The sequence below is a fragment of the Macaca mulatta genome, chromosome 10, assembly GCF_049350105.2.
Source record: "Macaca mulatta isolate MMU2019108-1 chromosome 10, T2T-MMU8v2.0, whole genome shotgun sequence".
NCBI lineage: Eukaryota > Metazoa > Chordata > Mammalia > Primates > Cercopithecidae > Macaca > Macaca mulatta.
This window is the reverse complement of record NC_133415.1, coordinates 42,127,036-42,152,580: the sequence shown is the minus strand read 5'-3', so window position 1 is coordinate 42,152,580 and position 25,545 is coordinate 42,127,036. Positions and strand designations below refer to the sequence as shown.

Sequence of the window (25,545 nt, the reverse complement as noted above, 5' to 3'; positions counted from 1 at the left end):
ATGGGTAAATCAGTGGCCGCTACCGAAGCAAAAACTGGAGGCTTTACATTCATTAGCAAAGGAACAATTTAAAAAAGGACACATTGAGCTTTCATTCTCACCCTGGAATTCTCCCGTATTTGTAATTCAGAAAAAATCAGGAAAATGGCGTATGTTAATGGACTTAAGAGCCGTAAATGCTGTAATTCAACCCATGGGGCCTCTTCAACCCGGATTGCCCTCTCCGGCCATGATCCCAAAAGACTGGCCTTTAATTATAATTGATCTTAAGGATTGCTTTTTTACCATTCCTCTGGCAGAGCAAGATTGTGAAAAATTTGCCTTTACTATACCAGCCATAAATAATAAAGAACCAGCCACCAGGTTTCAGTGGAAAGTATTACCTCAGGGATTGCTTAATAGTCCAACTATTTGTCAAACTTTCGTAGGTCAAGTCCTTCAACCAGTTAGAGACAAATTTTCAGATTGTTATATCATTCACTATATTGATGATATTTTATGTGCTGCAGAAACAAGAGAAAAATTAATTGACTGTTACACATTTCTGCAAGCAGAGGTTGCCAACGCAGGACTAACAATAGCATCGGATAAGATCCAAACCTCTGCTCCTTTTCATTATTTAGGGATGCAGATAGAAAATAGAAAAATTAAGCCACAAAAAATAGAAATAAGAAAAGATACCTTAAAAACATTAAATGACTTTCAAAAATTGTTAGGCGATATTAATTGGATTCAGCCAACTCTAGGCATTCCTACTTATGCCATGTCAAATTTGTTCTCTATCCTAAGAGGAGAACCAGACTTAAATAGTAAAAGAATATTAACCCCAGAGGCAACAAAAGAAATTAAATTAGTGGAAGAAAAAATTCAGTCAGCGCAAATAAGCAGAATAGATCCTTTAGCCCCACTCCAACTTTTGATTTTTGCTACTGCACATTCTCCAACAGGCATCATAATTCAAAACACTGATCTTGTGGAGTGGTCATTTCTTTCTCACAGTACAATTAAGACTTTTACATTGTACTTGGATCAAATAGCTACATTAATTGGTCAGGCAAGATTACGAATAATAAAATTGTGTGGTAATGACCCAGACAAAATAGTTGTTCCTTTAACCAAGGAACAAGTTAGACAAGCCTTTATCAATTCTGGTGCATGGCAGATTGGCCTTCCTGATTTTGTGGGAGTTATTGATAATCATTACCCAAAAACAAAAATCTTCCAGTTTTTAAAATTGACTACTTGGATTTTACCTAAAATTACCAGACATGAGCCTTTAGAAAATGCTCTGACAGTATTTACTGATGGTTCCAGCAATGGAAAAGCGGCTTACACAGAACCAAAAGAGCGAGTAATCAAAACTCAGTATCAATCAGCTCAAAGGGCAGAGTTGGTTGCAGTCATTACAGTATTACAAGATTTTAATCAACCTGTTAATATTATATCAGATTCTGCATATGTAGTACAGGCTACAAGGGATGTTGAGACAGCTCTAATTAAATATAGCATGGATGATCAGTTAAACCAGTTGTTCAATTTATTACAACAAACTGTAAGAAAAAGGAATTTCCCATTTTATATTACTCATATTCGAGCACACACTAATTTGCCAGGACCTTTAACTATAGCAAATGAACAAGCTGACTTACTGGTATCCTCTGCATTCATAAAAGCACAAGAACTTCATGCTTTGACTCATGTAAATGCAGCAGGGTTAAAAAACAAATTTGATGTCACATGGAAACAGGCAAAAGATATTGTACAACATTGCACCCAGTGTCAAGTACTACACCTGCCCACTCAAGAGGCAGGAGTGAATCCCAGAGGTCTGTGTCCTAATGCATTATGGCAAATGGATGTTACCCATGTACCTTCATTTGGAAAATTACCATATGTTCATGTAACAGTTAATACTTATTCACATTTCATATGGGCAACATGCTAGACAGGAGAAAGTACTTCCCATGTTAAAAAACATGTATTATCTTGTTTTACTGTAATGGGAGTTCCAGAAAAAATTAAAACTGACAATGGACCAGGTTATTGTAGTAAAGCTTTCCAAAAATTCTTAAATCAGTGGAATATTACACATACGACAGGAATTCCTTATAATTCCCAAGGACAGGCCATAGTTGAAAGAACTAATAGAACACTCAAAACTCAGTTAGTTAAACAAAAAAAAGGGGGAGACAGTAAGGAGTGTACCACTCCTCAGATGCAGCTTAATCTAGCACTCTATACTTTAAATTTTTTAAACATTTATAGAAATCAGACTACTACTTCTGCAGAACAACATCTTACTGGTAAAAAGAACAGTCCACATGAAGGAAAACTGATTTGGTGGAAAGACAACAAAAATAAGACATGGGAAATAGGGAAGGTGATAACCTGGGGAAGAGGTTTTGCTTGTGTTTCACCAGGAGAAAATCAGCTTCCTGTTTGGATACCCACTAGACATCTGAAGTTCTACAATGAACCCATCGGAGATGCAAAGAAAAGCACCTCCACGGAGACAGAAACACCACAATCGAGCACCATTGACTCGCATGATGAACCAAGTGATGATATCAGAAGAACAAATGAAGTCACCACGCACCGAGAAGGCGGAGCTGCCGACCTGGGCACAGTTAAAGAAGCTGACACCGTTAGCTGGAAAAAGCCTAGCTAGCACAAAGGTGACACAAACCCCAGAAAAAACGCTGCTTACAGCTTTAATGATTGTATCAACGGTGGTAAGTCTCCCCATGCCTGCAGGAGCAGCTGCAGCTAATTATACCTACTGGGCCTATGTGCCTTTCCCACCCTTAATTCGGGCAGTTACATGGATGGATAATCCTATTAAAGTATATGTTAATAATAGTGTGTGGGTACCTGGTCTCACAGATGATCGTTGCCCTGCCAAACCGGAGGAAGAAGGAATGATGATAAATATTTCCATTGGGTATCGTTATCCTCCTATTTGCCTAGGGAGAGCACCAGGATGTTTAATGCCTGCTATTCAAAATTGGTTGGTAGAAGTACCCACTGTCAGTTCCACCAGTAGATTTACTTATCACATGGTAAGCGGAATGTCACTCAAACCACAGGTAAACTATTTACAAGACTTTTCTTATCAAAGATCATTAAAATTTAGGCCAAAAGGGAAACCTTGCCCCAAAGAGATTTCCAGAGAATCAAAAGATTTAGTTTGGGAAGAATGTGTGGCCGATAGTGCAGTGATATTAAAAAACAATACATTCGGAACTGTTACAGATTGGGCACCTAGAGGTCAATTCTACCACAATTGCACAGGACAAACTCAATTCTGTCCCAGTGCACTAGTGAGTCCAACTGTTGATAGTGACTTAACGGAAAATTTAGACAAACAGAAGCACAAAAAATTACAGTCTTTCTACCCTTGGATATGGGGAGAAAAGGGAATCTCTACTCCAAGACCAAAAATGATAAGTCCTGTTTTTGGTCCTGAACATCCAGAATTATGGAGACTTACTGTGGCTTCATACCGCCTTAGAATTTGGTCTGGAAATCAAACTATAGAAACAAGAGATTATAAGCCATTTTACTCTATCAACCTAAATTCCAGTCTAACAGTTCCTTTACAAAGTTGTGTAAAGCTCCCTTATATGTTAGTCATAGGAAATATAGTTATTAAACCAGACTCCCAAACTATAACTTGTGAAAATTGCAGATTGTTTACTTGCATTGATTCAACTTTTGATTGGCAGCACCGTATTCTGCTGGTGAGAGCAAGAGAAGGCGTGTGGATCCCTGTGTCCATGGACCGACCATGGGAGGCCTCACCATGCATCCATATTTTGACTGAAGTATTAAAAGGCATTTTAAGTAGATCCAAAAGATTCATTTTTACTTTAATTGCAGTGATTATGGGATTAATTGCAGTCACAGCTACAGCCACTCTGGCAGGAGTTGCATTGCACTCTTCTGTTCAGACAGTAAGCTTTGTTGACAATTGGCAAAAGAATTCCACAAGGTTGTGGAATTCACAATCTGGTATCAATCAAAAATTGGCAAATCAAATTAATGATCTTAGACAAACCGTCATTTGGATGGGAGATAGACTCATGAGCTTGGAACATCGTTTCCAGTTACAGTGTGACTGGAATACGTCAGATTTTTGTATTACACCCCAAGTTTATAGTGAGTCTAAACATCACTGGGACATGGTTAGACGCCATCTACAGGGAAGAGAAGATAATCTCACTTTAGACATTTCTAAATTAAAAGAACAAATTTTTGAAGCCTCTCAAAGTCACTTAAATATTGTGCCTGGAGCTGAGGCGTTAGATCAAGTGGCAAAAAATCTTTATGGATTAAACCCCACGACTTGGATTTAGTCTATTGGAAACTCTACTGCAGTAAATTTTGGAATTATGTGTCTCTGTTTAATCGGCTTGTTTTTAGTGTGCCGGACCAGTCGAAGAATCCTGCGTCAAAATCGAGAGAACGAACAAACCTTCATCGCCATGGCACATTTATATAGAGGAAAAGGGAGGGAGAACGTTGCGGGAAGTCAGGGACCTTGAACGCAGGGACTGGCTGAAGCCACGGCAAAAAAAAAAAAAAACATAAAATGTGAAGATTTCATGGACATTTATTAGTTCTCCAAAATTAATACTTTTGTAATTTCTTATGTCTGTCTTTACTTTAATCTCTTAATTCTATCATCTTCTTTGTAAACTGAGGAGGATATATGTCACCTCAGGACCCTGTGATGATTGCCTTAAACTGCACAAATTGTTTGTGGAGCATGTGTGTTTGAACAATATGAAATCTGGGCATCTTGAAGAAAGAATAAGATAACAGCAATGTTCAGGGAACAAGGGAGGCAACCTTGAACTGGCCACCGGTGAGCCGGACGGAACAGAGCCATATTTCTTCTCTTTTCTTATGCAAATAGGAGAAATATCGCTGAATTCTTTTTCTCAGCAAGGAACACCCCTGAGAAAGAGAATGCGCTCTGAGGGTAGGCCTATAAACGACCCCCTTGGAGGCGTGCCGCCTTTTACGGTTGAAGCCGAAGGGATGAAATAAGCCACGGTCTCCTGTAGCGCTCCCAGGCTTATTAGGACGAGGAAATTCCCACCTAATAAATTTTGGTCAGACAGGTTGTCTGCTCTCAAACCCTGTTTTCTGATAAGATGTTATCAATGACAATGCGTGCCCAAAATTGCATTTAAAAATTTAAATTTAACACCATCCTGTGATCTCATCCTGCCTCCACTTGCTTTGTGATATTCTATTACGTTGTGAAGTATGTAATCTCGGTGTCATGATGACAATGGTGGCTTTGTTGAAAAGAAAAGGGGGAAATGTGGGGAAAAGAAAGAGATCAGCCTGTTACTGTGTCTATATAGAAAGAAGTAGACATAAGAGACTCCATTTTGTTCTGTATTTGTGATACTGTTAATCTGTGACCCTACCCCCAACCTTGTCCTTTGCAAGAGACATGTGTTGCGGTGACTCAAGGTTTAATGGATTTTGGGCTGTGCAGGATGTGTCTTTGTTAAACAAATGCCTGAAGGTAGCTTGCTGGTTAAAAGTTATCACCATTCTCTTAATTTCAACTACCCAGAGACACGTACACGGCCAAAGGTCGCAGGGACCTCTGCCTAGGAAAGCTAGGTATTGTCTAAGGTTTCTCCCCATGTGATAGACTGAAACTATGCTGCTAAAAGGTTTATGGAGATGTTTGCATATGCATCTCAAGGCACAGCATTTTCCTTTGAACTTATTCATGTCACAGAGGTTTTTGTTCATATGTCTTACTGCCGATTTCCTCTTTTTTCTTTGATCCTATTGTCCTGCCACTCCCCTGTCTTTAAGATGGTAAAGATAATAATCAATAAATACTAAGGGAACTCAGAGACCGGCGCCGGCGTGGGTCCTCTGTAAGCTGACCGCCGGTCCCCTGGGCCCTGCTTTTCTTTCTCTATACTTTGTCTCTGTGTCTTATTTCTTTTCTCAAGTCTCTCGTTCCACCTTGCGAGAAACACCCACAGGTGTGGAGGGGCAGGCCACCCCTTCATAGCCCTCCCAGGCCGCCTCTCCTGGAAGATCAGCTCTGACGCACCCATGAGGCTCAGGAACTGGCTCCAGGGCTCATTTCCCAGGCTCCTGCCCGTGGCCCTCTCTCTTCCTCCTTTCTCCATCTCCCTTTTCACTCCCATCCTCCCTCCCCCTTTCACTTCCCTTCTCTCCTTTCCTCTCCCTCCCTCATTTCCTTTCAGCCCTCACCTTCCTCACTGCACTTCCCCATCCAACTCAGCTGACGCATTCTCAGGTCAGTAGAGGGTTTTCTTTCACTCTGTTTTTATTGTAATGATCATTCTTAATGAACAGAAACCTGTTTCGGACCACGTGGATGCCACCTCATGACCAGCTGCTGCTCTGTGGCTCCGTATCCACTCAGTGTCCTCACCGTGCCAGTGTCCAGCAGTATGGCTGTGACCAGCAGTAGCAACATGGGACATGGGAGAGGTATTCCAGCCAAGAGACCCTGCAAAGCCTCCCCAGCAAATCGGAGCAAGGCCCAGGGCGGTGGGGAGAGCGCCGTGCTCATGATGTAAGCAGTTCAGCTTCGGTAAATTGTCCATGGACTGCAAATTACTTTGTTTCCCTGGTTACAAAAGAACCGCAAGCATTCTGAAATATGTTCTTGGTTTCATGTTTGCGAAATCTAAGCAACATTATAAGAAAATCACTGAATTCTGCCCGAGGCTCTAGGGGTGTTTTCCTCTCTGAAAGGAGCCCCTTCCAGGACACGGGATTGAGTGACAACCTTCAATCACGGTTATCCAAGTGGTAACAGGGAACTCCTCAGCCTGCCGGGACCTGGGGCCCTCCACAGCCTCACAACTCCACACGACAGTGTTCTAAGGATCACACGTGTGCAGATAGCAAAGCTTGCTGCACACACGCCAGGTGCTAACAAGCCCCAAACGTCTCACTCATACTTGCTAACCACATCTCTTCTCTCAGCCTCCACAGCATTTCACACTCTGCCTTTATATAGAGATGAACTATGCATCCTGAGCGCCACAAAAATTCAACTCCTTCCGGGCAGAGCGGTGCATCTTTCCATCACGGGGTTCTCACTCCAGCCGACACAGGATTTGCACAGTGGGCGAGTCTAATGCTGATGACACTTTCTCAATACTCCTTTCACATCCCTCCAAAAACAAAAGAGTACTGCCAGCTTCTTACCGAGGTTGTAATGAAGAAAATACTTTTCTAATATTTGTCACTTTTAAACTAATACTTGTGGAGAATGTGACTCTGTATGTACCCTCTAAGCACCCACACCGTGAACACTCTGCTCTCCCGTGACTGTATTCACAGGTCACAAGGACAAAACTTCTCCATAGTAGCCAAAAAAAAAAAGTTTAACATGATTTCCACTCATCTGAAAGTCACAGACGTGGTTTTTCCTTCATAAAAAGATCCAAATGATCCACAAGCCAGGTTTAATAAACACATTGGTCCAGGTGGGAAAATGACCCCTCAGTCTCCCTCCCCTCAAACACCAGGGCAGCTAGGAAAGTGTGCTCTCCAGTAAATGACAGCTGGCAGGATTCACTTAATAAGCAGCTGGAAGATTCCCATCTTGCAGAGCGCGCCTTTCAAGACTCAAGATGTCCCCAACTCCCTGAATATCCTACAAAGGACAGGACTACCCAACTGCGGACTGAGGCAGTAAACAAACATGTTTTCGGCAGGGTGCGGTGGCTCACGCCTGTCATCCCAGCACTTAGGGAGGCCGAGGCAGGCAGATCACAAGGTCAGGCGATTGAGACCATCCTGGCTAACATGGTGAAAACCCCGTCTCTACTAAAAATACAAAAAATTAGCTGGGCATGGTGGTGGGCGCCTGTAGTCCCAGCTACTCAGGAGGCTGAGACAGGAGAATGGCGTGAACCCGGGAGGCAGAGCTTGCAGTGAGCCGAGATCATGCCACTGCACTCCAGCCTGAGCGATAGAGCGGGACTCCGTCTCAAAAAATAAAATAAAAATAGTTTTCAGCAAATAGCATCATCGACCCACAAATGAGAGGTACCGTTTTCATTCTAGAAGGGAAACGCCACAAAGCGCATACATTTTAGCCCGTAAGTGAATTCTTTGGGTATTTCTGTGTCTGCTGTCAAATGCAGCACATCACCTCAAAAGGCAAAGTTCTATAAGTCACATCCAAGGAGGGGAAAAATCATTATAAGTTTTAGCAATCCAGTAAGAACCTGATCCAGAGAAGCCTACTTGTTCCAGACTCTAAGCAGCAACATATTGCTACAATGTAATGAAAACACAGGGATGATTAAGAAAATTTCAACGCTAATAAAAGACTAAAACGTAATTGGATTTATTCTACTCTAAACAGAGAGCAGCAGGGCAGTTCACCCATACTTTATTATCATTGCTGTTTTTCAGACAGGGTCCCAATTCTGTCAACAAGGCTTGACAGCAGGGGCGTGATCTCCACTCACTGCAAGCTCCACCTCCCAGGCTCAAGGGATTCTCTTCAGCCTCTGAGTAGCTGGGACTACAGGTGTGCAGTCATCATGCCCAGTTAATCTGTGTGTTTTCAGTAGAGAAGGGATTTCACCAGGTTGCCCGGGCTGGTCTCAAGTTCCCAGGCTCAAGCAATCCTCTCACCTCAGCCTCCCAAAGTGCTGGGATTAGAGGCGTGAGCCATCACACCTGGCCCTTTTTTTTCTTTTCTTTTCTTTTCTTTTTAAGTGATTAATGTGCTTCAGAGTCTTGTAGGCATTAAAAAAAAAAAAAAAGGAAAATAAAGAACAAGGAAAGTAATTCTGTAAGGGCAAGAAATCATTAACACATTTTACACATCTCAAAACTCAAAACTGAAACGCTAAGAATAAAATGTATTTTATTCACAGAAGCAGCATCCTTAAAGTTCTGTAAAAGTGATACCATAGACAAGACCACATCACAGACGAGCATGGCAGGACTGCTCAGATTCCAAACACATTCTGAACAGTCCTCCTGCCACTTTCCTCAATGGGAACACTTCAGTCTGTCTTCTATTCAAATTAAGTATCTTGCAAGAGAGTTGAAGAAAACTGCATAGCAGATTTTAAAACTTCAATGGTTTTCTCAATTTTTGCCACATTCTGATGCATTTTACTGACTACATGGCCAATAAGTTTAAAGCTTTTTGCATCGATAAATACAATGCTCCTTTTAGCAATAGGCTTTTTGTTTTATATACAAAGATCTATAACTTAAGCTAGTAAACTGGGCATTTCACAAATATTTTGCACAATTCCTAGCACAGAATTTAGCAAAATAAAACCGGTATCTTTCCACAGTTAAATGACCAAGGATAGGAAACTGCACGGTCAAAATAACCGTTCCATTATTTTATATAAATACAAATGATAAAGTAGAGTATGCTTTGGAAAACAGTATTTCCATATGCTAACGATGAAGTAGAAGATAGTTCCTCAGCCTCATATGACACTTGACAACCGAAGTACTCTGGCCCAAGCCTAGCCCGGTTAAACAGAAATGAGGTAAACGTGTGAGTGACCATGGTGGGGCATTCTGATAGCCACAGTCCAGGAAAGAACAGCTAACATCTTTCTTCTTCATGGGAAAACCGAAACATGCTCAGAGACCTTGATTCTTTAAAACACAGTGTGCCCCAGTACTAACCTTAAGCTCCCATTGATCAAGATTGCGATAAACACAGAGCTGTTTATCCAGGCCCTCGAAAATCACGGACATGGTACATACACAATGTTTTCAAACACTCAGTGCTGCCAGTATGTTAAATGTCCTGTGATACCAGAGGTCTTGTGCAGGACCAGAAGCGTCGCAGCCTGGTTACCTGTCCTGGTGTTCAATGCTTTGTATGTGCAAAACTTGCTGTTACAATTTACTGGGCTTAATGTGATTCGGTTGGTCACAGAAGAGAGCTATGACGTTTACTTAATTCCACGCACAGATTCTCAGGTTCACCTTCCACGAGTGACTGCTCTGTCCATGGGACAGCGGAGGGAAGGCCCAGGAAAGGCCTGGGAGATACCAGGCGCTCACAAACTGGTATCAGTCCGCTGGTTTTGGCTTAAAGGAAAACGGCCATAGAAGGAACTAAAAGGGCTCACTACATCTAATATCACAATGTTCTCAACTTTACCTTACCCAAAAATAAAAGTGGAAAAGCAAAAGTACTCCAGGGTATGATTCCAGTGCTAATTTGAAACACGGAATATTTAGAAGACAAAGCTTATTGTGAGTGCAATTAATATAAACATGAAGCACTGGTTTTGCAAAACCCAGTCTTTGTGATTGCTTTTACAAAAGTAAAATTCTCATGAGGATCACATACATTAACTGATTTTCAAATGAAAGGACTGGTAAACTTCAGGGCATATGATTTCTGCCACACACGAGGGGAGCAGTGAGAGAGAAGAGCTAGGATCAAGTGTGCTGAAGCTGTCCTAGGACTGAAATTCACTTTCTGCCAAAACAAAACAAACACAGGAGTCTGTCAACTTCGATAGCAAGCTCTGCTTGAGAATCAAGACGTTAAAGTTGCAGAGGGGCTTCTCCCTGCTATGGGCACATGTGATCCTTGCAAACACATAGCTCAGCATCATCAAAAACCAGAAGCCAACACAAGCCTTCCAGACATGAAATCCAAGAGCAGAAGGGAGCAGAGTCCAAGCTTGCTCCGCAGAACTGTTCCTGGAGGAGAGGATGTCACAGGGAGGGCAGGGCAAGCAAAAGCAGCTTCCGTCTCACAGCAAGCAGGGTCTGAGCCACGGGTGCAGTCTCCTCCAACCTGACAAGGAGGTGCGAGGAGCCACAGAGAAGTCAACTTAGGGTCCATTTTCAGGAAGGGGCAACAATGAGAAACATTCTGGTCTTACCCACCCCCTTCTCCACGGTAACAGCTGAACTTGCATGTCCAGGATCTCAGGGGTTGTGCGTCTGTCACATTCCTCACCCCCTCATGCAGATGCTTTTCCTGCACCCGGGTGCCCCTCTCTGCGCTGCTCCTGAGGCCACACCTGTTGTCATGCAGTAGTGACCAGGAATTCACTTTTGTCCAGGAGAAGTAAACACAGAGTTCACACACTCCTGTACGGGTTTGCTGGCCGAGAATCTAACCACGCTGTCCAATTCCAGATGTGCTGGCACCAAGCAGAACGTCAGATGTCCAGCATTTATAAATGGTATCAGTGGGTTCTCCTGGGACTCCCAGGCAGCTGCACGAGGAAGGGAGCTGTTGCCCAGTTATCCTGAGCCAAAGCAATGCTGCGAGGCAAACACCACAGGTCACATTACACTCGAGCACTGATTTGACAATTGCTCATTCGCGTGTTGAAAGGCAGTATTAAGAAGAGTTTGGGGTACAGGCATCAGACAGGCCTGGTCTCAGCCATGGGACAGCAGTGACTGCCCACAAGTCCCATATCTAAGCCCTGACTCCCCATCCGGCGTTCTTCAGGATCAATGCCCACCTCACAGTGCTGCCATGAATGCTAAGTCGGCACGTACATACACAACCAAATTCATTTCAATTGTGCTTTCTACCCCAATTTAATACAACCAGGCACTATCATTGAGACTGAATAACCAATATTAGAACAGAAAGTCAGGCCAGGGATGGTGGCCCAGATGTGTACTCCCAGCACTTTGGGAAGCTGAGGTGGGTGGAACACTTGAGGTCAGGAGTTGGAGACCAGCCTGGCCAACATGGCAAAACCCTATCTCTACTAAAAATAAAAAATCATCCATGCATGGTGGCACACATCTGTAACCCCAGCTACTAGGGAGGCTGAGGCATTAGAATCACTTCAACCTGGGAGATGGAAGTTGCAGTGAACCGAGATCGTACTACTGTGCTCCACCCTTCCAGCCTGGGTGACAGAGCAAGATTCTGTCTAATTTTAAAAAAATAAAAATAAAAGGTCAAGATGAAAACTAATTGCCAAGGCCCACGTTCCATGTACTTAAAATATAAAATTCATTAGCTGGTACTTGATCAAGTTGTTGTTTTCTTCATTACAATCTAGTATATCCTAACACGGCTCAAAACGTTTACATTTGAGCACACCTCGAGTGTGACTAACAACAAAATATAAAGTGCCTATATTTCATAAATGAGCAAGTTCCAGTAAGGCTGCATTCTGCTCTAGTTAATCCTTTGACAACGTAAAACTGAGCCATCCTGACAGCACTGACACATGGTACAAGAAGAATGACCTCCAGTTAAGTCCCTAGTTTTAGAGAACACATACAGTTTATCACTACTACACTAGCGATTAGCAAGAATTTAAAGGAAGAAAAAGTATCAGGACTGTAACTTGGAATAAAGGCAAAAAACATGAGAAATTAGTCACGTTCAAATCACCCTTTCTGTGTGGTCGTAACAGTTTGCACACCTGGTGTGTATACTTTATCATGCATAAGCTGTCACCAAGCTCTCTATGAAGGTGGTAAGAACGTCCCGAGTCGCAGAGCCTCATATATCGCATTTAAACCCTAAACAGCCAGCACCACACACAGCACCCACTGAGACCTCTGAATGCTCAGAGGAACGTGTGATTGGATGAAGGGCCCCAGCCCTGCCATCAGCCTGCTGCTTATTAAAACTATAAAAGCCTTGCCCTTCAAGGTGCTCAGATCTAACTAGCACAAGGTTTTGCTTTTAACAAGTTAAATTACTATATATACATTCTCTTAGTAGAAAGAATGTATAGGATAGCTAGTTGGGAACATTTTTTTTTTAAGTTTGTATGGAGTGAGTTATCCCAGGGAGCCTGGTTCATACCTGCATTAAAAGGCAATTCATTATTCTACATCACACCTTTACAGAAGGTTCACAGTAAGATCCCGGGAAATGGCTTTCCCCTAGTGAATTCTCAATGCTCAGATTTCAGTATTGATACACTTTTGTAAGCAGTCAGGAGAGGGGCGGCTCAGAGGCTGAAAGCACACAGGTCAGGGCCCTCCTGTGTCCGACAGCCTCACCTGGGCCTCGCTTTCTGCACCGCCCAGGGATGCTCATGAGATTGTGCCAAAACGGATCTGTGCACACCAAACAGCTCTCAGCAGGCGCTCAACAGCTGGAAGCAGTTCCGCCACCATCATCCCCCTTCTAACCAAATAGAGAACACCTGGTACAGAAGCAGGAGAAACCGGTCTTAAATGAGCTGGCAAACTCAAAATGCACCCGATCTACCAGTCCAAAACAAACATATACCACTGCCCAATATTGATGTGAGCCAAAAACATGGAAGTCCTGAGGGCCCACACTGACCACAGCCAGACACCACTTCTGCAAGAACCAAGCACGCGCCCAGAGATCACTCGTGATGACCCAGGAGAGCAGCTTTGGGCAGAGACAAACGAGAAGGAGAGGCAAAGGGGCCAGGGTGCTGGGTGTGCCCATCTTTGTGACTTCACTGAGATTGCTGACCTCTGGCCCTTGGTGTCCATCCTATGGAGGAGGTAGCCCCCAAATCCCTGCCTCCCTTCAGCACTGACTCTGAGGCTGCCCTGAAGTCTCCCCAGGCTGAGACTGCTTCTAAATCCTGTTAACTCCATACCCACATAACTAAAAAACAAAAAACAAAATATCAAGTATGCAGACAGGAATAGAAAAATGTGAATCCTCCCCTGTTCAACAGGCATTTTAAAAGTAACAGGAAAATTGTGATAGTCTTCAAACAACCACCAGATATCACATCCTGTTGAAATGTTTTAGCTAATCAGGAACATCTTTACCTAGCACCTGTGTTTTTAGGAAATCAGTTGACAGATTCCAAGTAGCCTCGGAACGTGCGACCTGACCCCATACTCAAGCACATCACGTCTCCAGGGGAACGAACCCTGGACACCATTCAAATGGTGAGGAACAGGAACAAGGGTAGCTTTCCCTCAAATCCCTCAACACAAAACAAGCTCGACCCTGATAAGCCTGCCGGCCCCGAGTATTCCACACCTGGAGAATATTCAAACAAAAAACACTGCAAAAGACGTTCCCCTAAAGAGAAACTCAGTTTCTAACGTCCCTTAGGGAAAAATATGAGGCCCAGAACTTTCCAGAAAATCACAAGTCTGAGAGGAAACCACTCACCTCTGACACTTCCTAAACCTGCCTTCCCGCAGGTGCTCAGGGATGCCCCCGGGCCAGCCCCGTCCACCCAGGACAGCAGCAGGGCTCAGGCAGCCAGCACCTGGGCAGCTGGTGAAGCAACTCCAGGGTGAAACGGTCATCCCAGACACCACTTCCCGGAGCCCCTCAGCAAGAAAAACAGAGGCGGGGCAGAACCGAGGGCTGACTCGAGGCGGGGGAGCCACAGACTGGCACAACTCAGTCATCGGACACGCTCTGCTGTGGACAGAGCCCAGGGAGAGGTCAGCACAGACTCTTGTGCCAGCTCCATGGGCCAGCGTCCTACAGGGCTCCAAGCTTGTGATCACAGCTTCAGAATCTGGTTCCAGAATTTTCCGGAATCAAAGACATACCAAACTGTAAAGCTGCCAGGACAGCAGGGCCCAGGAGCAGGCTCGGGGAGGACCAGGTAGAAACCACACACACAGCACACATGTGTGCATGCTTTCTCCACACATGCCACCCCTTCACCCAATACTATACACGCAAACACCATGTATGCACTCATACACACCCTCAAATACACTCACCAAATGTGATGCATTCACACACTCCACACACACCCTCAAATATACACGACACACGCAAGAACATGCTCACTCCACACACACCTGCTAAATACACTCACCACACACGCACAAACGTGACACATGTGCACACTCATTCCAGACATCACACCCCTCACTAAGTACACAGGTGCACACACCCCCCAGTCCAGAACCTGCAGACTCCACAAGCTTTGATGTCTCCCATTGTTTCTCTTATCACATGAGAGCCACACACAGGTGTCATTTAGTGACATCTAACACCCAGGGAGGCCCTTAAACAGAATTGCAGTCAGAAGTCGGCTTCATTCAGGCATTCACCACCAGCCTCCTGAAGCCACCTCCTGTCTCCACGGGAAGTGGGGGCCAAGAGGGGAGACCCACGGGGAGCGGGGGCCAAGACCAGAGACGTCACTGGGCTTACAGATCCCCAAGGCTGGCAACCCAGCGAAATCAGGAGGGCTCCGCCATGGCCGAGGGGAAGAGGAGTACTGGCTCAGGTATGTGGAACATGAGTCCTCATTTCCATACAGTGCCACCTACGACAGCATCAAGTGAAAGCCAGTGGTTTGGCATTCCTGGGATAGATAGTCCTGGAATTAAAAGGGAAGCTTTTTACTCCTCCCTTCTGAACACATGAGGTCCATGGTCCCCTCACATCTAACCCTGGGATTCGGAATCGGTGACTCCTTGTCCACCTGAAGACCACCCAAGAGGATCCACACACCTGCTGCAACAGCAGCACCGCACCTGGTCCACAGGGGAGAATAGCAAATCCCACATTTTGACTAAAAGTGGATTACTCCAACACTGGCAGCCTGAAGTGTGTATATCGTCAAACCCCCATGTCTGCGCCACCTGCAAGAGGAACACAAGCCCTTAGTCCCAGGTTCTCAGGACGGCCTGTGAGGTGGACACTGGCACCTTCATCTCCCAGTGGAGAGGAGAGAAGGCTGTTCCTTGGGATGTCATAAGCCAACATTTTATTAGAAAGGTTTTGCCAAATCTGCTTTCAAAATTCTATGTTATAAAATGACTAATGAAAATTTGAGCTATGAAATAAAGCACATATTTAAATGAATCCCAAAACGACTATCACGAAGGAAGTTTTAACTTGAAGTGAAAAATATCCTCTAATGACATCAGCCAGAATTTTCTTAAATCATTACTGATCCCATATGCTTAACGAATTATACAGCATCATCTCATATGAACTTAAAACCATTAGCTGAATGCACATTTTAGTACAACCAAAGTTCTGCTATAATAAGCAGCACAGGCGTCTCTGGAGAGGATTTTAATTGGGACTACAATGCGCACTATCATGGCAAGAGGTTTCATGCTGGCTGTTCTCCAAGGTGCAACACAGAGGAACACCACTAACCTCGAAGACACCTGCCGCTTTGTGACGAGATGACGACAGACGATGTGGACAGAATACTACAAATATTTGGAAAGGAAAAACAATGTAAGGACAGCATCTTATCAGTTACCCTTTTTCAGATTTAGCCTAAGCGTACCATATTTTATCGGAAAATAGACATTCCAGCAAATGCATTTCTATAAGATTTTCTACCTCTTTTCACTGGGGAAAAAAGAAAAGGTAATTTGCCTCCAAGGGCTGGAGACAAAGCCAGGGCTGGGGTGCGCAGACAAGAGCGCTGAGCACCCTGGGAACTGCTACACCACGAGGCACGGCCGTGCACCCTGGAAGCAGGAGTAACACACGAGGCTAGCACAGGCCGACGCCAGCCCTCTCCAGAAGCAGGCCTATCCTTCCTCCTCCTTAACCCCTCTTTCTCCCCCAGCTCCCTCCAGGCCTCAGTGGCTGCTGACACGGCAGAGGCCACAACTAGAGGAGGCTCTCAGCTCCACCAGGGACAGGAGCCCCGGACGCTGGGGACTCCACTGCTGCCCTCCGCACCTGCCTCCCTCTGATCCGCCTTTCTCAGGAGCCAGGCGTGGCCACTTTGACCCACTTTCCCTTCTGTGGCTAATACAAAAACCAGTCCAGCAAGCTCAGGCTGCCTCACACTCCAGGGATGCCCGGCAGAGGCCACATGTCCTTATCCAATCTCCTGGGGCCAGAAAGGTCTTGCAATATTTCACTTTCTGGTTGGGCATCCCCAGCCTGAAATCCAAAGTGCTCCCAAGAGCATTTCCTTCGAGTGTCTTGAGAGAGCTCGGAATGTTTCAGGTTTCGGAGCATTTTAGAGTAGCGACGCTCAGCCTTAATTTGAACCTCTTCAAGGAAGCCACACACTGAAGGCCCCAATGTCCGCCCCACACAATCCCAGCACACCCTCTGAAGCCCTCAGCAACAGATTTTCTTTCTTCAAAAATAACCACAAGTCCCATACACTCACATGCAACCACAGAAGGGGATAGTGGACAGCTAAAGACTGGATGAAATTTCACTGTCACGTTTTTACTTGGGTAAAGTCATTCCTCAAAACACACCTGTTTTACTGAGATGTATTTTATGGTGAAAACACACGAATCATTTCAGGGAAACAAAAATATCACTTTGGGCTGTGTGTGGTTTCTTGACTCCCGTGAATAACCCAGCGTTCACCCTCACTTCTCGATAAGGGAGAAGATGCAAAGAAATTTGCTGAAACAAAGACATGAAAACAAGTTTAAGAAGGGTTTGAAAGGTTTCTCCTGTCCCCCTGGAGGGGAGAGGACGACGCCTGGAAGGCTCACGGGGTACAGGAACACAGCCTCCTCGGTGTGCCATGGATGCCGCCTCACCGAGGGGAGAAGGGACGATGCCTGGAAGGCTCATGGGGGTGGGGGCAGGAGCACAGCCTCCTCAGTGTGCCAAGGACACCGGCTCGCTGAGGGGAGGGAACAATGCCTGGAAGGCTCACGGGGATGGGTGCACAGTCTCCTCTGTGCTTTCTACACTCAGCAGCTTTAGAAATTTCTGTAGAAGCAGAACGCACGAGAACCGAGACCAGAACACCCCAAAAAAGGGGATGAGGGGTCAAAAAAAGCATTCGATCATTAACAAGGAGCGTGGGCATGAAGCCGCTTCAAAGACCGTATGAGAAGTCACTCACAGGCGTTTCAGAAAATAAGGGTAGCGTGAGATTGCTCGATCAACTCAAACAGGCTGCTGTCCCTCACGCCATGAAGTCCCTGAGATGAGCCTCTCAGTGAAAGTCACTTGCATCTCTGCCAGACAAAGGCCTACAAGCCAACACGTGACCTCAGGAAACCTGGGCTTCAGCCCATCGACAACAGTGAGTCTGACACGGTACATCCCTCCAGATGGTTAAAGACCCCAGGAGCTCATCAGACAACCTCGAAGGGCTGTGTCTGTCCAGCCCCTTTCCAAGTTCTGAATGATTTTTCTTAATGTACTGTAAGCAGCATGTTCCAATAGAGATGTAATTAACTGGCTCTGGGTCCTCAATTTTGAAATTAGAAACATGCTTGGCCAGGCACGGTGACTCATACCTGTGATCTCAGTAATTTGGGTGGCTGAGGCAGCTGGACTGGTTAAGTCCAGGAGTTTGAGTCCAGCGTAGGCAACATTGCAAAACTTCATCTCTACAAAAAATACAAAACTAAGCCAGGCATGGGGACATGTGCCGCCTGTGGTCCTAGCTACTCAGGAGGCTGAGGCAGGAGGATCGCTTAAGCCTGGGAGGTCGAGGCTGTAGTAAAGCCGTCTCGTATCACTGCCTGGGCAACAAAAGTGAGACCCTGTCTCAATAAAACCAAAGAGAAAAAGAATTATTATATACCTGACTAGGCCAAAATAAAAGAAGCCTGGTGGGACCACCTGAATCACAGCTGCAAATTCTGGCAGGGACTCTCCTGGCTTGATTTGTGGTGGGCGTGGGACAGCTCTGAAGGATATTACCCCAGGCACCTTCCAAGACTAGACCTTACAGTACAACTTGCCCTTGCTGGACAGAACACTGGCCTTGGAGCCTGGGACAACCTGGGGCAGTGCCACCATCCCAAAGCCACCATGGCACAAGGAGACCCTAGTATCATGAAACCTGGGATGTCCGTTGGAGCAGTGCCACCGACCTGTGGCCGCCATGCCAGGGGAGCCTGGACATCATGAAACCTGGGACATCTTGGGGGCAGTGCCACCAACCCGACACCACTGTGACACACGGGGGCCCTGGTGCCACTGAGAGGCTGCCCAGCAAGTCCACGCCTAGGCTAGGAGTGAAGAGGCTCCACATCCTTTCCATCTCTTCAGCTGAGGCCATAGAAGTCTCGGAGTAGAAGCGCATCACCCATCAATGTCCATGGGTAAGTTTTGGGCCACAGAATCTAGAAGCATAAAAGATGGTTCTGGGCTTGTTGGTTGCTGGCTCGGACCAGGGCTCAGGCTCCTCTTTTCACACAAAACCTGGCTCACACCAAGCAGCGTCTAAGTCCTGGAAGACCTGCTAAACACAAGTGCAGTTACAAAGCGGAGAAACGGGGACGCCTGGAGGGGGCTGGGCTGTACTCCAGTGGCACCAGGGTTTCTCAGGAAGACCCTGGGCATTACACGGTCCAGGGCACGGGCTTCCTGGGATCCAGGACATAGAACAAGAGCCCATCCCCCGGTCCTGTTGAACGTGAATCAGCTAAAGACCGCTTCCCTCGGAGGGCTGAGCACTGCCCCACAACACATACCAAGGTAATAACAATCCTGGTACTGGCAGGAGGCTGGTGATGAAGACAAGAGGACCAGATGAGCACGACGGATCCTGACAGATCAGCCCTGGCACCGAACAAGTGGTGGCAGCACCGCCTGTTCCTGACACATCAGCCCTGGCACTGAGCACGGAGTGGCAGCATGGCCTGTGCCCCTGCAGACGCAGAGGGATGTGAGGGGGATGCAAGCCAGGCTTGGAGACTGACTCAGTCGCCTCCGCTTGCACTTCCGTTCCTCAGGGCAGGGAGGCGAGGCACAGGCAGCATTAGTGCTCACCTTGCCCCCGGACTGCATTTTTTTTCTGCTTATGAGATGTGCTCGCTTCACATGGACAGGCATAGCTATAATAGCAGTTTCCTGATTATTTCGCTGCCTACATAAAGGGCTTTCAGAATTCACTTCCATCCTTAGGAAAGGGGGCCAACACCAGGCTGTCTCCCTTAAGATGCCATGTCTCATATGGGGGAAAAAAAATCAATCAAGAGTGAAATCAAATAAAGGCCATAAAATACATCAGTTCCAACATTAAAATTTAATAGTACGTTTTAAATTGAAGATGAGTTAAGTCACATTTCCAAACCTCTGAAAGCACGGTTACTGGGAGGGAGTGGTTTGCAACACACAAACGCAGCTCTGTAGAAGGGTCCAGGCTGGACGAGGACTCAAACGTCAGTGCAAGGAGAAAGTCTGAACAAACGCTCCCCCTGCCCTGTAGCTGTCCTCTTCCAAAACACACTGGTTATCTGTCAGTTTAGAACAAGGCCTGGGGAGGCAGGAGGCGGGCCTGGGAGGGTCACCTAGCAACCAAGCTCCTCACCCACACAACCGCACCACGCTGAGCTGAGCAGGACACACAAACCCCACTAATTCTCCCCAAAAAGTAGACGGAAGGCAGCACACTGCAACACCAGGCGTCCTGCAGGTAAGAAGACTGTGGGGAGCCAGAGGCACGTTTAATCTTGCTTGCATGGTGGAGGGAGGGGAATAATGCCGCTTTCACTCGAGTGTTGCACAATTCTTTCTAGCACTGAGCGGCAGAAAACAAAAATTACAGATGCTTCCTCAGAGAAATGTTTCTGAAGAACTGCACATAAGTTACATTCAGGAAATAGCATTTGAATGCCTCAAGCGCTTTTATTTTTAATAATCCCAGAGTAATTCTATAAACCGGGAATCAGTCTCACCCAGCTCCAGGATCAAGGCCCAGGTGACGTGGGCACACACATCCTGAAGCTCCAATGCTCAACTAAAGTGGGGCAAGTGAAAATGATCCTGGGTATAATTTACACGGACACAGGAAGGTGGCTGAGCCCGAAACCCCCAAACCAGGAAAACCCGCATCCTGCAGGGGCCTCACCTCTGTCCTTTCCCAGCCTCTGGGAACCACCACTCTGCTCTCTACTGCCACAAACGCCGCTCCAAGGTACAACCAGGAAGATCATCATTCAAAACTGAGGAACATGGCAGAAAAAAGCTGTCAGGAGATTTTAATCACCAACAACACTAGTTACATGACCCAAAGATGACGAAAACCCCAGACCCCTCAAGACTGATTGTTATCTATACTTAAATACATTTAATCATCATATTGGGGGGTTATTCTTTTGTTTTGCTGCAAGTATATCCAACTGCTGTAAAAGGAAAAGGCAATTTGTTAACGAAGCTTCTTGGAATGTCTCAACGGGCCTCAAAGAGAGGCAGGATAAAAGCAGGACTTCCTGGCAGAAACGCTCAGCTGAGGGCAGGCGGAGTTCTTGAGCACCAACCAAGGCAAAATAAGGTCGAAGACCACACCACACTCTCCTCAATCACGTCTTCATTCCACGTTTCCTTCTATTTCTCTCGACTTCTCTGGGAGAGAGAATTAAACTGTGCTGAGCCTCTGAAAGAAAATGGAGACACACACCCCAAAAGGCCCTGCAGATGCTGAGAACGGGAGCAGCCGTCACAGTCCGAATGTCCTTTCAGGGCCATCTGACCTGGCTGGGATCCAAGTATCCAAGTGCAGGACTGTACGTCGGACACGTAAAGCCAGGAATACAGCCACTGAATGGCAGTTTTCCATCCCACCACAACCGGCCTTGCTAGGGGCTTCCTCAGGGACCACTGACCTCATGCCACCACCCCTCACTACCTCCAACTAACCTATGTCACGGAAGAGGCCCCTCCAGGCAGACCAGCCCTTCCCCAGTCCTGCTTCACAGCAAAACCTCCAGGCAATCGTCCTCGGCCTCTGATGCTCTTACTCCAGCCACTGACAAGAGTCCCCATATTCCAAGCTAGGTTTAAACAGTGTCCCAGGCCTCAGGGCACATACACCCCTGCAGGGCCACTCCTACCCAACACCGACGGCTATTCCCACACACCCCCAACTCACAGCACAACTTAAAAATGAAAGTCGGAAGATACAGCCAGGAAACCAATGCTCAAGAAGCAACACAGGGTGACTCTTCCTAGAGCTATTGCTACTGAACATCTTTAAAATCATTTCCAGGGTGACTTCCTAGAGCTACTGCTGTTGAACATCTTTAAAATTCTTCATTTTAAAATTAACTTTTATTACACTGTCTCCTTATTCTACCAAGACTCTAGAAAACAAAACCATTACAAATTCCAATTCTATCTTATAGCAAGTTAGAAATACACACGTTTCCTCAAAGGATTCTATGTGTTTCCATGGCGATATCCTTTCCATGCCCCATGCTACTGCCTGCAACAGGGGAGGCTTTTCCAACCCAACCCAGGGACCCTGAGACAGGCACCTAATGAATCGTCTGCAAATTCCACCTTCCATAAAAACAGTATTGAAAATGAGCTTAATCCAACCCAATCCGGGTACGCTGAGACAGGCTTGCCCTAACGAATCGTCTGCAAACTCCATCTTCCATTAAAAAGAGTACTGAAAATGAGCGTATTACCACTTTTTAAAAATTACTGTAAAGTGGACAGTGTTCAGTTCTGTGAATTTTGGCACAAATATTCCCATAATCACCATCATCACACAAGCAGAACAGTCCCACAGTCCCAAACCCACTCATGAGGCCTCATAAGCACACCCGCCCATTCCCCTGCATTCCTATGCATTCTGGATACGAGGCCTTTGCCAGCCGCATGGTTCGTAGACATCTTCTCCCCATCTACAGAAAATGTGTCTCTTCAATTCCCTAGGCGTGTCTTTTACATTAAAAGTTTAATTTCGGTGAGTCTTATCTACTTGTTTTCTTCCTTATGGATCATAGTATCATGGCTAAGAACTCTAACCCTAGGTCAAGACCCTAAGTCTCAACAATTTCTATTTCTTCTACAGGTTTTGTAGTTTGGCATTTTACATTCAGGGCTATGGTCCACCTTAATTTTCATACAGGAATTTCTCCTTGTTTTCACTCTTTTGCATACGGCTGTCCCATAATTTCAGCACCATTTGTTGAAAAGACTTAAATTCCATTGAACTGCTTTTGCGTCTTTGGGTCTGTTATGGACTCCACTCTGTCAGCTGACCCATGTGTCCGTCCTGAGCATAATTTATGACTTTAGTGGCTGTCTCTTTGTGAAAAAAGTAATTCTGTCTGGAAGCAAAAACCACACTAAAAATGCTCTAAGATTCTTCCTCTTGTCAGGCTAGCAAAGCCACCGCCCTAAGAAGAGGTGAGGGCTCAACAGCTCCCAGGCCAAACCTTAACACAAAATGGGGAAGGCAACTCATTTCAAGATAGTTACCAAGGGCCACAACCTGAGACCAGCATAGTCATGAAAACTGCAATAATGTCACAACAGAATGAAATGCATAAAGAAGTGCTGAGAAGCGTGTGATAAGTTACATAAATCACTGTACCTTAAATTCTGACGGTTGACTAGAACAGAAATAGCTTCACGATACAGTTCAAACAGGAGAAAGGTAGGTAGGGGTGGTTTCCACACCACACAAGGCCTGCAGGAAATGGACATTCTTCCTCTAAATGGGAGATCCCGGGAGTGATGTGATAAACCATGGTGAGAGGCAAGGAACTGTGCAAGCTGGAGTCGAGGACTGGGCCCCACCACGGAGCCCAGGTTGCCGGGGCAACCGAGGCAGTTATCAGGGGACAAGAAAACGAGCATACGATGCAAGGCAAACGTCTGAAACTGTGCAGCATCTTCGAGTCAAGTGGGACAAACTGACTCAAAATACAGGTTCTAAAACCACCACAGCGAGCTGTTCCTCAGCTCTAGAAAGGTTAAGCGACTAATGCCCACACTGAGCATCTGCTCCCAGAGACGACCCTGGTGATGCAAGACCCAGCTCCTCCGAACTCTCACCAAACCTCAGTGAGAAAATTTGCTGGTATCTTATGGCATATCGACATGTTCCTTTAAAATCTAGTATTTCATCAACAGTGCAGGCGCCAGCTTTGACTCATTCACATTTCGATTAAACAAGATAATTTACACCCTGAGCATGCCAGGTAAGAGTTTACTACAATCTTGAAACAGAGCCAGAGGCTACAGTCTGCTCCTACAAGACACTACGTCTCTACAAGTTCGATGGGTTTTTACTTTTCCATGTCTTCACTTGCCTAGTGCTAGAAAGCAGATTGAAAACAGAAGGAACCCAGAAACACTATTGAATGAGACTCAAATATCTTGCAGTCATCACCGTGATGAGATGTTTATTAAACAGAAATGTTCTCACCTGTAGAAAGCAGCACACATCAACACGCATCGATAACTGTCGCCAGCATTCCAGATCATCTTCCCTTCCATGGCCACAGTGCAGCGCGATGGACCACGCACACCTGCAGACCCATGGAAAGCGGGGTGACATGGCCTATTATTGTAGAGAGCAGGCCAGCGTGTACTCAAAGTGCATCTCTTTCCAGAGGGCCGCCACGGAAAGTTACACATTTATTCCACCAGTTAATGGTGCTGGACCAAACATTTCTGTAAGATTCTCTAAGCGAGCTTTTCCTTCTGCCTAAAACGGTCCGAGACAAACTGAAAAAGCTCTTGGAGCTTGTTTTTATAGTTAAGGAGTATCTCCTTAAATATAGCCTTCACCTTTAAGTGATCACTTGGTGTAAGATCAGATAATCCCCAACTAGGCTCCTGATGCTGTGTGTGGCATCCAGCAACAGCACGTTCCATTCCTGGATTAAATTTCAGTCAAGAGTTCACAATGAGAACGATTTCTGGTGAATGAACCACCAGGCAGGGGGGTGATTCCGCTGGGCAGCTCTTCACACAAAGCCCAGGAGCTGGGGGGAAGAGGAGGAGGCCGACACGTGTCGACCGTGCTCACACCCTTCGAATGCCCCCCACTCCTGGAGGCCCGGACCCAAGGGAAATCTGACCTGAAAATGGGCAAACCCTCACTTTAGCAGAGGGACGGGGACTCGGGGCCACACCTTGACCTCAGAGCAACACAAGTGCAGACACAGCACCCCAGGACACCCTCCCCACCCAAATTCAAGGAGGAAAACCAACACCCCGCCCCCTTGTGGAAACCCTCGGCTGCTGGAGCAGACACCTGCTGCCTTGGGTGTGCAGCCTCTCCCGTCCCACGTTCTGGGCTCAGCACCTGTGTCTCAGCCCTGGCACTGCTTGCCACACCCACAGGTGTGCCAGGAGGGGCAAGTCCTAAGGTCTCCACTGCAACAAAACCTTCAAGGTGAAGGGGCCGCTCCCTCTAGCAGGAGTCCAGAAGCAGTGACTGCACCAGCGTCACGGAGTGAGAATTATCCCCTCAGTCTCCAAGCCTCCAGTCTGTTGCCCACCAGGGTCTTCTGCCAATGGCGAGGCCCAAGCTGGGTGGCACATTTGGTTCTGACCATTTCTCTTGTCAAGATCAATACTGCAAACACACATACACACATCCAATTCATTCTGTCACTAAAAATGAAATAATCTGCCATTTCCATCACAGATGATACAGTCAGGTTTCCATTACCAGGTTTTTTGTTTTTGTTTTTGTTTTTGTTTTTGTTTTGAGATGGATTTTCTGCTCTGTCACCCAGGGTGGAGTGGAGTGGCACGGTCTCGGCTCACTGCAACCTCTGCCACCCGGGTACAAGTGATTCTCCTGCCTCAGCCTCCCAAGTAGCTGGGATTACAGGTGCCCATCACCATGCCTGCATAATTTTCAAATTTTCAGTACAGACGGGGTTTCACCATGTTGGCCAGGCTGGTCT

The 25,545-nt window shown here is 46.1% G+C and overlaps 2 protein-coding genes across 2 annotated transcripts in view; one reads left to right on the top strand and one right to left on the bottom strand.

Annotated features, from left to right (window-relative positions):
- The window catches only part of LOC144331493 (uncharacterized), a 137,440-nt gene that overhangs the window by 106,473 nt on the left and 5,422 nt on the right, over positions 1–25,545 (bottom strand). Inside the window, exon 2 of the mRNA XM_077949053.1 lies at positions 24,051–24,153. Within this exon, the coding sequence (XP_077805179.1) occupies positions 24,051–24,153 (103 nt within the window). The remainder of the gene's footprint in view (positions 1–24,050; positions 24,154–25,545) is intronic.
- LOC144331578 (endogenous retrovirus group K member 25 Env polyprotein) lies at positions 2,487–13,816 on the top strand. Its single transcript, XM_077949127.1, has one exon. The coding sequence runs from the start codon at positions 2,487–2,489 to the stop codon at positions 4,353–4,355; it is 1,869 nt and encodes a 622-aa protein (XP_077805253.1). The 3' UTR covers positions 4,356–13,816.

Excerpts from the sequence above, each read along its gene's own strand:
- LOC144331578 (XM_077949127.1), top strand. The coding sequence starts at position 2,487 with ATGCAAAGAAAAGCACCTCCACGGAGACAGAAACACCACAATCGAGCA.